The sequence below is a fragment of the Somniosus microcephalus genome, unplaced genomic scaffold (genome assembly GCF_052327205.1).
Source record: "Somniosus microcephalus isolate GS21.2 unplaced genomic scaffold, FLI_Smic_1.0 unresolved_chr1, whole genome shotgun sequence".
In the NCBI taxonomy this organism is placed as follows: domain Eukaryota; kingdom Metazoa; phylum Chordata; class Chondrichthyes; order Squaliformes; family Somniosidae; genus Somniosus; species Somniosus microcephalus.
This window is the reverse complement of record NW_028225179.1, coordinates 141,925,654-141,940,438: the sequence shown is the minus strand read 5'-3', so window position 1 is coordinate 141,940,438 and position 14,785 is coordinate 141,925,654. Positions and strand designations below refer to the sequence as shown.

Here is a 14,785-nt window from a genome sequence, read left to right as displayed (position 1 = left end):
GTCAAACACAATTATGTTGCAACTACATTTGGTTTGTCAGATTCGCATTTTCTTGCCCTTACACTGTATTTTTCATTACAGCTGGGAATCTGAAGCACAACTCATTGCATCTTAGGTGTTCATTCAGATTTTGACCTCGTGGGTTGCTTTTTAAAGCAAAGAAATGACAAAAATGCATCCAGTTATTTAATGTCCTGACTTTTCACAGATCAATTTATTATTTAAATGGGTGTATAATAAGTGCATCCAAATACTAGAGAGCGAAGGAAAAGTTGAATCAATGAAAGAAGCTGCAGCGTCTGAAAGCAGGAACGACACACCAAAAAAATGTATTCATTCTTGGGGTGTGGGCATCGCCGGTAGGGCTGGCAATTATCGTCCATCCCTCGGGATATGGAGCGTACATTGCGAAATTGCACGAGTCATTTTATATCCCTTAAAATGAATGGAGTTAAAATTAAGGGCTGAGGGTGTGGGGCAGGTGTGCAATTTCCTGTGGGTTGGGGAGTGGGGGGAGCAATCTTAATTTAACACACCCCGGTGGGAGACCCACGGGATTGGGTGGAACGCCGGTTTCACACCATCCCCCCCGCCCAACATTACTCTCCAAATGGAGAGTATAATCAGAGCGGGGTGTAAATCAGGCATTGCACCCGAGCTTGTCAGTTCCCCGATGGATGGGTTAGGTTAAAATTGTGCCCGACCTGCACCCACAGCCCAGTGCCAAGAAATGTACCTTCTGTTTTCACTTTGCTTCCCACCTGCTGACAGATTCTTCAACCTTGGAGATCATTTTAGTCATTTTCCAAGTCTCACAAAATTTTAACAGTTAAGAAAATGCTTTCCCCCCCGCGCACCTCCCCCACCGCCCTTCCCCATGCAATGTTTTAGTGCGAGGTAGCTCCTGGGCGAAGGGATGATAAGATCGCAAAAAAATAACATTGTAATTTCAGAACTATTTGGCAATAATGGAGAGGGAGCTCCTGCGACAATAAGCTCCCTGCCAGTTGGTAGCCAGTGTTGAAAGGCTGGGGAGGGGAGGGGAGGGCGGGGTCCTGACCGCACGCCGGGAAACGTGAAGGACACGGCTTTCGCCCACCCCGGGTTTACACAACTTCATCTTTTCTCCTCAGGCAGCAGAGCACGGCGCAGGCGATGGCGAGGATCAGCACTATAATTATCGCCACTGCGCAGATCACTGCCGTGATGTTGACTCCGTTTGTAATCTGATAAAACACAAGAAGAGAGGTGTGTGACGAGAGGGAGGGAGAGAGAGAGAGAGAAAGAAAGGGGACGGTACTAAACAAAACCTGAAAACTCACTCAGTAACAGTTACAGAAACTGGCCACCCGGCCCAACTGGTCTATGCTGCTGTTTATGCTCCACACTAACCTCCTCCCACCCCTCTTCATCTCACCCCATCAACATATCCTTCTATTCCTTTCTCCCTCATGTGCTTATCCAGCTTCATAGAAACATAGAAACATAGAAGGTAGGGGCAGGAGTAGGCCATTCGGCCCCTCGAGCCCGCTCCGCCATTCAATGCGATCATGGCTGATCATCCAAATTCAGTACCCGGTCCCTGCTTTCTCCACATACCCCTAAATCGCTTTAGCCTTAAGAAATATATCCAACTCCTTCTTGAATATATTTAATGAATTGGCATCTACTGCCTTCTGCGGCAGTGAATTTCACAGGTTCACCACTCTGGGTGAAGAAATTCCTCCTCATTTCTGTCCTAAATGGCCTACCCCTTATCCTTAGACTGTGACTCCTGGTTCTGGACTCCCCAACCATCGGGAACATCCTTCCTGCATCTAGTCTGTCAAGTCCTGTCAGAATTTTATAAGTTTCAATGAGATCCCCTCTCATTCTTCTAAACTCCAGCGAGTACAAGCCCAATCGACCCAATCTCTCCTCATACATCATTCCTGCCATCCCAGGTATCAGCCTGGTGAATCTTCGCTGAACTCCTTCCATGGCAAGAACATCCTTCCTCAGATAAGGCGACCAAAACTGCACACAATACTGAAGATGTGGTCTTACCAAGGTCCAGTACAACTGCAGCAAGACATCCTTGTTCCTGTACTCAAACCCTCTCGCTACGAAGGCCAACATACCATTTGCCTTCTTAACCGCCTGCTGCACCTGCATGCTTACCTTCAAGAACTGGTGCACAAGGACGCCCAGGCCTCGTTGCACTTCCCCTTCTCCCAATCTATTGCCATTCAGATAATAATCTGCCTTCCTGTTTTTGCCACCAAAGTGGATAACCTCACATTTATCCACGTATTATTGCATCTGCCATGCTTCTGCCCAATCACCCAACCTGTCCAAATCATCCTGGAGTTTCTCGGCATCCTCCTCACAGCACACACGCCCACCCAGCTTTGTGTCGTCTGCAAATTTGGAGATATTACATCTAGTTCCCTTGTCTAGATCATTAATATATATTGTGAATAGCTGGGGTCCAAGGACTGATCCTTGCGGTACCCCACTAGTTACTGCCTGCCACTCGGAAAAAGACCAGTTTATTCCAACTCTTTGCTTTCTGTCTGCCAACCAGTTCTCTATCCAAGTCAATACCTTGCCCCCAATCCCATGCGCCTTAACTTTACACGCTAATCTCTTATGCGGGACCTTATCGAAAGCCTTCTGAAAGTCCAAATGCACCACATCCACTGGTTCTCCCTTATCTATTTAACTAGTTACATCCTCAAAATTCTTCCCCTTAAATGCATCTGTGCTATTCGCCTCAACCACTCCCTGTGGTAGTGAGTTCCACATTCTCACCACTCTCTGGGTAAAGGAGTTTCTCCCGAATTCTCTATTGGTTTATTAGTGACTATCTTATATTTATGGCCCTTAGTTCTGGTCTCCCCCCACAAGTGGAAACATCCTCTCTACCCTATCAAACCCTTTCATAATCTTAAAGACCTCCATCAGGTCACCCCTCAGTCTTCTCTTTTCTAGAGAAAAGAGCCCCAGCCTGTTCACTCTTTCCTGATTGGTACAACCTCTCAGTCCTGGTATCATCCTTGTAAATCTTTTTTGCATCTTCTCCCGTGCCTCTATGTCTTTTTTATAATATGGAGACCAGAACTGTTCACGGAACTCCAGGTGTGGTCCAATCAAGGTTCGATACACATTTAACATCACGTCTCTGCTTTTTGATTCTATCCCTCTAGAAATGAACCCCAGTGCTTGGTTTACTTTTTTTATTAACTTATTAACCTACGTGGCGACTTTTAGTGATCTGTGTATCTGTGCCACCAGATCTCTCTGTTCCTCTACCCAATTTAGATGCTTATTTTTCAACGAGTATGTGGCCTCCTCATTCTTTCTACCAAAATGTACCGCCTCACACTTATTATCTTGAATTTACCTTAATAATCTCAATTTCCTATGAACTAAACTCCAATTCTCTCCCCTCCTCTCCTGCAAGCACTAACTCACCCTGGGATACTGTTCCATTGCCACTCTTTATACGTGAGTCTTGACAATGAATGCCGGAAGGCTAGCGACCCTGAGCGAAGGGAATCACAGTCAAGTCCAATCCCGTTGTCACCCACACACATACACGTGCACACTTTCCGTCGGGGTCACTGGCGAGTGAGCATGACAGCTGATGTGTCATGGACAGATGCATCTACAACAGGTAGATTGCTGATGACACGGTCAAGTAGGTTTTTCCCTCAGGAGTGTGATGGAATATTCTCCACCTGGATGAGTGCAGCTCCAACAACACTCACAAAGGTCGACACCATCCAGGACAAAGCAGCCCGCTTGATTGGCAACCCCATCCACCACCTTAAACATTCACTCCCTCCACCACCGGCGTACCGTGACTGCAGTGTGTACTATCTACAAGATGCACAGCAGCAACTTGCCAAGGCTTCTTCGACTGCACCTCCCAAACCCCCAACCTCTACTGCCCAGAAGGACAAGGGCAGCAGGCCCATGGGAACCCCATCACCTCCAAGTACCCCTCCAAGTCACACACCATCGGGACTTGGAAATAGATCGGCCGTTGCTTCATCGTCGCGGAGTCAAAGTCCTGGAACTCCCTCCCTAACAGCACTGTGGGAGTACCTTCACCACACGGACTGCAACGGTTCAAGAAGGCAGCTCACCACCACCTTCTCAAGGGCAATTGGGAATGGGCAATAAATACTGGCCTTGCCAGCGATGCCCACATCCCATGAATGAATTTTAAAAAAGCAAGAAATTTGGCTGCCTTCCCCCCCCACCCACCCCAACCCCACTACCCCTTCCTCCCTCACCCATGGCCAAGAAGGCCAATTGTAACACCCTCACTGCCACCCTGACTCAGATCAGCTAACTTGGACAGAGACCAGGGATTTTGAACCTCTGGACCTTCTGATCCATATGGGCTCAGCATCAATCCAATGAGCCTTCAGGGGAGCTTCCCCAAAAAGAAAGAACATAAGGAACATGCATATGGACTTTCAGCCCCTCAGGACATCCCAAAGCACTCTCAGGCCAATGAAGTCCTTTTCGAAGAGTAGCCACTATTGTAATGTGGGGGCTAGGCATGTGCGTAACATTGAATGGTACTTTTGAAATGATAAGGAAGACTTACAGGTTGTGTGAAGTCGATAAGAAGCTCCTTGGAATTCCCAAACTCGTCCATTATCAGAAGGCGGACGGATGCGGAACAGCAGTCCAATCTGCGGAGAAAAAGCCCATTGAGATTTGGCTCATGCTAACCTCACGTGATGTGGTCTCCTTGTGGTGGACGACTTCCTTGGACCTCTGCCCGTAAAGTGGGGAGCAGAAGGTGGTCCTTCCAATCAGTAACTAAAGCCCCGATTTTAATTGGGGGGGTGGCGCGGGTACATTGGGTGCGACCCCGCCCCCCCCCCCCCCCCACAAAGCGGGCGGTGCACCAGGGGAGTCTGCGGATCTTAACGGCCGGGCCTCATTTGACCGACTACCTGGGCGGGAGCAGGGAGTTGGACGGCAGGAGGCCGCAGCCAGGGACACGCAGGAATGGCGATGGGCCGAATGGCCTCCTTCTGTCCTGTAAAATCCTGTGAGTCTAGACGGGGTGGGGGGGTCACTAGATAGTGATCAGGAGTGGGAGCACTGGCTAATTTTTCCTCCTTTCTGTCCGGAGGTAATGAGAGAAGTCAGGACCCCCTACCTCTGGGGAGTCTCGAACCAGGGGGTCACAGTCTCAGAATAAGGGGTTGGCCATTTAGGACTGAGATGAGGAGAAATTTCTTCACTCAGAGGGTGGTGAATCTTTGGAAGTCTCTACCCCAGAGGGCTGTGGAGGCTCAGTCGTTGAGTATATTCAAGACAGAGAGCGATAGATTTTTGAATATTAAGGGAATCAAGGGATATGGGGATGGGGCAGGAAAGTGGGAATGAGGTAGAAGATCAGCCATGATCTTATTGAATGGCGGATCAGGCTTGAAGGGCCGAATGGCCGACTCCTGCTCCTATTTCTTATGTTCTTACCGGCTCAGATCTATTAGCTCAGAACTGGGAATTTGAAACAGAGACCTTTTTCCTCTGTAGTGACACAGCACCACATTGTAAGTAAAGGGTTAATCAGACTGTCCTGAGGTCTGCTAACGTTAGAGCGCTATTATTTTCTCTTGATCTTGTAGTAATAGTAACCGTCAGCTTTTGCCTGTTTAGTGAAGAAGTATAAGTCATCTTAGATGCAGTGTCCACCGAATGGTTTGAATTAAGGCTGACCTTAAATGGTCAGTTTGGATATTAAAACCTAATTAAAAGGCATATACTTCGGAGAACTTTAGTTAGTTGAGGACAAGTTCTGCAGAAGGGAGCATCTGTGAATAGATCGCCCTTTTCCCAGGCAGGAGATTAGTACAGAACGGTACAGATTTATAACGAGAAGTTGCACTGGGTATAATCAAGAGTGTAGATAACAAAATTGGGGAGCTGTACCAGTCTATCGAAAACAAAAAGAACTGGTTTAAACTAAAGTTATCGATAAGGGACAAGGGAAGCAGCTGCTTAAAATTAAACTTTCTATGGACTTGTATGAGGTGCTGCAGAATGTGTGGAATTTCCCACAAAAGGTACATAAACTGGGCGTTGGAACAGAGACTTAGGATTCGATGGTCTGCAGCTCTGAATTGTAACACATTTAAGTTCTCCATCTAAAACTGGCACGGTTTTGCCATATATACTGCTATTTAGTCTATGTTTAATTATTGCATACTTAATAACCCCATGACATCTGACATTCAATCTTGCAAACCCTGTTGATTTGAGGAGTAACTTACCAGTAAGAACACACATACTTACCGTGCCTCTATGATCATAGAATCATAGAATGGTTACAGCACAGAAGGAGGCCATTCGGCCCATCGAGTCCATGCCGGCTCACTGCAAGAGCACCTCAGCTGGTCCCACTCCTCTGTCCTTTCTCCGTGTCCCTACAATTTTTTTTTCAGTAGGTACTTATCCAATTCCCTTTTGAAAGCCATGGTCGAGTCTGCCTCCACCACCCTTTCAGGCAGTGCATTCCAGATCATAACCACTCGCTGCGTAAAATTTTATTTCTTCATGTCGCCTTTGGATCTTCTGCCAATCACCTTAAATCTGTGTCCTCTGGTTCTCGACCCTTCCGCCAATGGGAACAGTGTCTCTCTATCTATTCTGTCTGGACCCATCATGATTTTGAACACCTCTATCAAATCTCCTCTTAACCTTCTCTGCTCTGAGGAGAACCACCCCAGCTTCTCCAGTCTATCCACATAACTGAAGTCCCTCATCCTTGGAATCATTCTTGTTAACCTAATACCATCACTTTGCAATAGATTAACATCAGGAGAGTGAGGCAAGCAGGCAGTGCACTTACCGGATGGAGCAGTTGTACTGTTTGACACCAGTGACCGTTACCATCGAACAAAGGGGCTGGTGGTCAGTGTCTGGAGCTCGGACAGTTAAAGATCCCGTCGGACCTTCATCCCACGCGATGAAGTCGATCCCCCAGTCGTGAGTGCTGCAGTCTGGACTGTGTTGCTGATCGGCAGTACAATTGCCAATGTACATCGTGATGTTGTACTGTGGCGGTATTTCATCCGTTATCTGGAACATAGGAATACACAAACAGGAGGAGGTCATTCACTCAGTTAATTCCAGAGATGAGGGGTTGACTTATGAGGAAAGGTTGAGCAGGCTGGGCCTATACTCATTGGAGTTTAGAAGAATGAGAGGTGATCTTATTGAAACATATAAGACACTGAGGGGGCTTGACGGGGTAGAGGCTGAGAGGATGTTTCCCCTCGTGGGGAAATCTAGAACTCGGGGGCATAGTTTCAGAATAAAGGGTCGCCCTTTTAGAACTGAGATAAGGAGGAATTTCTTCTCTCAGAGGGTCGTAAATCTGTGGAATTCTCTGCCCCAGAGAGCCGTGGAGGCTGGGTCATTAAATACATTAGACATAAAGGAGATAGACAGATTTTTGCAAGATAAGGGAGTGAAGGATTATGGGGAGCGGGCTGGGAAGTGGCTTTGAGCCCAAGATCAGCCATGATCTTATTGAATGGCGGAGCAGGATCGAGGGGCCAAGTGGCCTATTCCTGCTCCTATTTCTTATGTTCTTATGTTCAGTCCCTCGAGCCTGTTCCACCATTCAATTAGATCATGATTGATCTGAATCTTAACTACATCTACCCACCTTCATTCCGCAACCCTTAATACCCTTGCCTAACAAAAATCTATCAGTCTCCGTTTTGAAATTTTCAATTGACCCCCCAGCCTCAACAGCTTTTTGAGAGGCGTGAGTTCCAGATTTCTACTACCCCTTGTGTGAAGAAGTGCTTCCTCACATCACCCTGAAGGGCCGAGCTCGAATTGTTCTTATTCTGGACTCCCCACTCCCACCCCCCCCCCCCACTATAGGGAAAAGCTTCTCTCGAGCTACATTTTCAAATCCTTTAACCATCTTGACCAGCCAGAGTGGAGGATTTTTGGGAAGAACGATGGTGCAGATTGTCCCGTTCCTACACCGGGGATCATTGGGTGCAGCCAATATTGGAAAATTGGGACAGGCGGAGCGCACCGCCCTAACGGAGCCAGGTCCGAAATTCCGTCCATTCCTTGCAGAGCTATGGGGACAGAGCGAGGGGAGTGGGACTAATTGGCTAGCTCTTTCAAAAGGGACAGCACAGGCACGATGGGCCGAATGACCTTCGTCTGCGCTGTACGATTCTTTGATTCTATTGGACGGGCTCCATCAGGGTCGACCGATTTTCACCTATTCAGTGCGCTCGGGAATCTATTAATCCCAGGAGCAGGAACGGGGAAAATCCGCTCTAATAATAAGTAGGAAGAGAGAAGGAAGGGAAAAAAAGAAATTAGAAAGAGAGGGAGAGGGAGAAGAAGCAGCATAAACTAGGAAGTTATGTACTGCAACCCTGCAGCAGAATATCTGAACCGTTTCATTGGCTTCTCTATTTTGTTTGATTTCCCATTTCCTTATCAAACTCTTTGCTACACTTCAAAAAAAAAACATAACTCTCTACTAATCCAAAGTGCACCTGAATGATGCTCTCGTCATGGTGAAGCCTTTTCCAACAACTCTGTCTCGCTCCCTGACAGGATAAAAGGAAAAGCTGGTTCTCTGATAGATGCGCTCCAACCTCATATCTCCCCTTGCTCTTTCACTATCTTTCTTGCCTCTTTATTATGGTTATTGTTCCTCTCTAAGCACCAGATGCTCTTCTACATTTCCTTCCCCCGACGTGCATCCTCGTGGTGTGCACGTCAAGGCTTATCCCTGTTGACTTCTGCTCTAACTCATCCTTTCTAAGGACCTCAAAGGACAGTGTCTGACCCACTGCACCGCCCAGTCCCAGAGGGGGAAAGGACAGTGTCTGACCCACTGCACCACCCAGTCCCAGAGGGGGAAAGGACAGTGTCTGACCCACTGCGCCACCCAGTCCCAGAGGGGGAAAGGACAGTGTCTGACCCACTGCACCACCCAGTCCCAGAGGGGGAAAGGACAGTGTCTGACCCACTGCACCACCCAGTCCCAGACGGGGAAAGGACAGAGCCTGACCCACTGCACCACCCAGTCCCAGAGGGGGAAAGAACAGTGTCTGACCCACAGAACTGCCAGGTCTCAGAGTCTGAAGGGACAGTGTCTAACCACTGCATCACCTAGTCCCAGAGGGGTAAAGGACAGCGTCTGTCCCACTGCACCACCCAGTCGCAGAGGGGGAAAGGACAGTGTCTGACCCACTGCACCGCCCAGTCTCAGAGGGGGAAAGGACAGAGTCTGACCCCCTGCACCAGCCAGTCCCAGAGGGGGAAAGGACAGTGTCTGACCCACCGCACCACATAGACCCAGAGGGGGAAAGGACAGTGTCTGACCCACCGCACCGCCCAGTCTCAGAGGGGGAAAGGACAGAGTCTGAATACTGCACCACCCAGTCCCAGAGGGGGAACGGACATTGTTTGACCCACTGCACCTCCCAGTCCCAGAGGGGGAAAGTACAGTGTCTGACCCACCGCACCACCCAGTCACAGAGGGGGAAAGGACAGAGTCTGAATACTGCACCACCCAGTCCCAGAGGGGGAACGGACATTGTTTGACCCACTGCACCTCCCAGTCCCAGAGGGGGAAAGGACAGTGTCTGACCCACTGCACCACCCAGTCCCAGAGAGGGAAAGGACAGTGTGTGACCCACCACACCGCAGAGCCCCACAGGGGGAAAGGACAGAGTCTGACCCACTGCGCCACCCAGTCCCAGAGGGGGAAAGGACAGTGTCTGACCCACTGTACCACTCAGTCCCAGAGGGGGAAAGGACAGTGTCTGACCCATCGCACCACCCAGTCCCAGAGGGGGAAAGGACAGTGTCTGACCCACTGAACCACCCTGTCCCAGAGGGGTAAAGGACAGTGTCTGACCCACTGTACCACCCAGTCCCAGAGGGGGAAAGGACAGAGTCTGAATACTGCACCACCCAGTCCCAGAGGGGGAAAGGACAGTGTTTGACCCACTGCACCAACCAGTCCCAGAGGGGCAAGGACAGAGTCTGACCCACTGCACAGTCCAGTCTCAGAGGGAGAAAGGATAGAGTCTGACCCACTGCACAGTCCAGTCTCAGAGGGGGAAAGGACAGTGTCTGACCCACTGCACCACCGAATCCCAGAGGGGGAAAGGACAGTGTCTGACCCACTGCACCACCAAGTCCCAGCGGGGGAAAGGACAGTGTCTGATCCACTGCACCACCCAGTCCCAGAGGGGGAAAGGACAGTAACTGACCCACCGCACCACCCAGTCCCAGAGGGGGAAACGACAGAGTCTGACCCACTGCACCACTCAGTCACAGAGGGGGAAAGGATAGTGTCTGACCCACTGCACCACCCAGTCCCAGAGGGGGAAGGACAGTGTCTGACCCACCGCACCACCCAGTCCCAGAGGGGGAAAGGACAGTGTAAGACTCACGGAACTGCCAAGTCCCAGAGTCTGAAGGGACAGTGTCTAACCACTGCACCACCTAGTCCCAGAGGGGGAAAGGGCAGCGTCTGTCCCACTGCACCACCCAGTCGCAGAGGGGGAAAGGACAGTGTCTGACCCACTGCACCACCCAGTTCCAGAGGGGGAAAGGACAGAGTCTGACCCACCGCACCTCCCAGTCCCAGAGGGGGAAAGGACATTGTCTGACCCACTGCACCACCCAGTCCCAGAGGGGGAAAGGACAGTGTCTGACCCACTGCACCACCCAGTCACAGAGGGAGAAAGGACAGTGTCTGATCCACTGCAACATCCAGTCCCATAGGGGGAAAGGACAGTGTCTGACCCACTGCACTGCCCAGTCCCAGAGGGGGAAACGACAGTAACTGACCCACTGCACCGCCAGGTCCCAGAGGGGGAATGGACAGTGTCTGACCCACCGCACCACCCAGTTCCAGAGGGGGAAAGGACGGTGTCGGACCCACTGCACCGCCAGGTCCCAGAGGGGGAAGGGACAGTGTCTGACCCACTGCACCGCCCAGTCCCAGAGGGGGAAAGGACAGTGTCTGACCCACCGCACCGCCCAGCCCCAGAGGGGGAAAGGACAGTGTCTGACCCACTGCACCTCCCAGTCCCAGATTGGGAAAGGAAAGTGTCTGACCCACTGCACCACCCAGTCCCAGAGGGGAAAAGGACACTGTCTGACTCACTGCACCACCCAGTCCCAGAGTGGGAAAGGACAGTGTCTGACCCACCGCACCACCCAGTCCCAGAGGGGAAAAGGACACTGTCTGACTCACTGCACCACCCAGTCCCAGAGTGGGAAAGGACAGTGTCTGACCCACTGCACCGTCCAGTCCCAGAGGGGGAAAGGACAGTTTCCGACCCACTGAACCGTCCAGTCGCAGAGGGGTAAAGGACAGTGACTGACCCACCACACCGCACAGCCCCACAGGGGGAAAGGACAGTGTCTGACCCACTGCACCACTCAGTCCCAGAGGGGGAAAGGACCGAGTCTGAATGCTGCACCACCCAGTCCCAGAGGGGGAAAGGACAGTGTTTGACCCACTGCACCTCCCAGTCCCAGAGGGGGAAAGGACAGTGTCTGACTCACTGCACCACCCAGTCCCAGAGAGGGAAAGGACAGTGTCTGACCCACTGAACCACCCAGTCCCAGAGGGGGAAACGACAGTGTCTGACCCACCGCACCACCCAGTCCCAGAGGGGGCAAGGACAGTGTCTGACCCACTGCACCACTCAGTCCCAGGGGGGGAAAGGACAGTGTCTGACCCACTGCACCACCCAGTCCCAGAGGGGGAAAGGACAGTGTCTGACCCAATGCACCACCCAGCACGAGAGGGGGAAAAGGACAGTGTCTGACCCACTGAACCACCCAGTCCCAGAGGGGTAAAGGACAGTGTCTGACCCATTGCACCGCCAGGTCCCAGAGTGGGAAAGGACAGTGACTGACCCACCACACCGCACAGCCCCACAGGGGGAAAGGACAGTGTCTGACCCACTGCACCACTCAGTCCCAGAGGGGAAACGACAGTGTCTGACCCGCCGCACCACCCTATCCCAGAGGGTGAAAGGTCAGCGACTGACCCACCACACCACCCAGTCCCAGAGGGGGAAAGGACAGCGACTGACCCACCACACCGCACAGCCCCACAGGGGGAAAGGACAGTGTCTGACCCACTGCACCACTCAGTCCCAGAGGGGGAAAGGACAGAGTCTGGGCCACTGCACCACCCAGTCCCAGAGGGGTAAAGGACAGTGTTTGACCCACTGCACCAACCAGTCCCAGAGGGGGAAGGACAGAGTCTGACCCACTGTACCACCCAGTCCCAGAGGGGGAAAGGACAGTGTTTAACCCACTGCAGCAACCAGTCCCAGAGGGGGAAGGACAGAGTCTGACCCACTGCACAGCTCAGTCCCAGAGGGGGAAAGGACGGTGTCTGACCCACTGCGCCACCCTGTCCCAGAGGGTGAAAGGACAGTGTCTGAACCCACCGCACCACCCAGTCCCAGAGGGTGAAAGGACAGTGTCTGAACCCACCGCACCACCCAGTCCCAGAGGGTGAAAGGACAGTGTCTGAACCCACTACATCACCCAGTCCCAGAGGGGAAAGGACAGTGTCTGACCCACTGCACCGTCCAATCTCCAAAAGGTTTGCTGGTCCCCAATGTCAACACTCTTAAATATTTTCAGCAACATTATATTAGAGCACAGGCTATTTCCCAGGTTCATGTTCTTTATTGAGATACTGACCAAGATATCCTCTTGTATCACATTGATTGGGACCCTCACATAGTTATAGGCTGTCAGGCCTTTCGCTGTAAATGTCGCCATGCTGCAGAGACAAGGAATGAATATGGATCGTGTTAGAACTTACACAGCAGGGTGTAGAGCACCACCTCTATCTCCCACTCCTGTATCTTAAGGCCATTACTTCTGGCCATCTATCAGAGCTCCGACACAGTTCCACATGGAGAAGTAGGACCCTACTCTATGATTCGCCGCCACGTTGCGCTCCCAGCCTCAAGCACTGAATGAAGACTCGTGGGGGTGAAATTGGAAATTGGGTGGGCGTAAAATGGGCAGGAATTCGCACCTGTCACCCGTTATACCACACGCCCCATATTCGGTCCCCTTTACTTCAATATTGGTTTGTGTGTCAGCCGAGGCTCAGTTGGTAGCACTCTCGCCTCTGAGTCAGAAGGTCGTGGGTTCATATTCCCACTCCAGAGACTTGAGCAGCAAAATCCAGGCGGACTCTCCCATTGCAGTACTGAGGCAGTGCTGCCTTGTCGGAGGTGCCGTCTTTCAGATGAAACGTTAATCCTCTCTCAGGTGGACGTAAAAGATCCCACGGCACTATTTCGAAGAAGAGCAGGGGGGAGTTATCCCTGGTGTTCTGGGCCAATGTTTATCCCTCAATCAACATCGCTGAAACAGATTATCCAGCCATTATCACATTGCTGTTTGTGGGAGCTTGCTGTGCACAAATTGGCTGCCGCGTTTCCTCCATTACAACAGTGACCACACTCCAAAATGTATTTCATTGGCTGTAAAGAACTTTGGGACGTCCTGAGGTCGTGAAAGTCTTTCTTTTTTCTTTCAATAGTGCTGGAAAATGGGATTAGAATAGACAGGGCTTGATGGCCGGCATGGACACGATGGGCCGAAGGGCCTCATTCTGTGCTGTATAACTCTATGACTGATGGACTATCGGGCGTGCGGTGTAACGGGCGGCAAGATCCATTCCGCCTGTTTGATCTCCCCCGCCCAATGTCCGATATCACCCCCGCCCCGTGTGTTTACCCCAGGGTAGAGTAGAAAACTCAAGAGGGCGACTTATCACTGGTCACTCTGTCTCGCACACCCTTCCATCAGCTCATTTTCACAGCCGCATCGACAGAAGCCGGGAGAGAGTGTGACCCCCGCACACACTGCCAACCGCAGAGCGGCCGTGGAAAGTAAAAGCATCGTCAGCGAGAGTATAACTGGTGTTAGATCTCTTACCTCCCCCAGCCCTACAACCGATATTCCCTTCAAGCTGTGCGGCCGGCTCGCCAGCTTTTAACTAGGAAAAATCGCGCCTGCACGGAATTTTGAATGGGCTGTGCAACCCCTTTAAGGGACCGCGCACACCCAAAAAAATAATTAAAGGGAACATTGCCTACAACCCTCCGAGATCTCTTCGCTCCTCAAATTCTGGCCTCTTGCGCATCGCCCAATTTAGATCGCTCCACTGTTGGCGGCAGTGTCTTCAGCTGCCTGGGCCCTAAGCTCTGAAATTCCCTCCCTAAACCTCTCCGCCTCCCTCTCACCTTTAAGGCGCTCCTTAAAGCCTACCTCTTTGGCCAAGCTTTTGGGTCGTCTGTCCAACTATCTCTTTATGTGGCTCGACGTCAAACCTTGTCTGATAATCGCTCCTGTGAAGTTCCTTGGGGACGTTTTAATGTGTTAAAGGCGCTGTATAAAAGCAAGTTGTTGTTGTCGTTTGCACACTGCACCCCAGTGTTATCCGGACGATGTGGCATCCCTGTGACAGTAGGTGGCGATGTTGCCCTGTCTCTAGCAGCAGAGCGCTGGATTAGGCTTGCAAACAAACTTGGCTCAAGCTTGGAAACAAAGACCAAATGGGAACCAGTGGCTGTGTAAGGGAGCCAAGGATTGCCCTGGTGCCAGGAAGAAACCAAGAGATTGGGCTTAAAGGTCGCTGAGCACCAACTGAAATTGGGTCCGGAATTTGAACTGGAAGTACAGAGTGCGGGAATGGAGCAAGGGGCAGCCCTTACAAACGGGCACC

The 14,785-nt window shown here is 51.2% G+C and overlaps 1 protein-coding gene across 1 annotated transcript; it reads right to left on the bottom strand.

The window, feature by feature from the left end:
• Positions 1-865: 865 nt before the first annotated feature.
• Positions 866-14,437, bottom strand: LOC147096075 (uncharacterized). The gene is made up of 5 exons (XM_085975013.1): positions 14,329-14,437; positions 12,742-12,823; positions 6,863-7,092; positions 4,604-4,691; positions 866-1,226 (listed from the first exon to the last, which is right to left on the bottom strand). The coding sequence occupies exons 2-5, from the start codon at positions 12,820-12,822 to the stop codon at positions 1,107-1,109; spliced, it is 519 nt and encodes a 172-aa protein (XP_085831139.1). The 5' UTR covers position 12,823; positions 14,329-14,437; the 3' UTR covers positions 866-1,106.
• Positions 14,438-14,785: the final 348 nt, after the last annotated feature.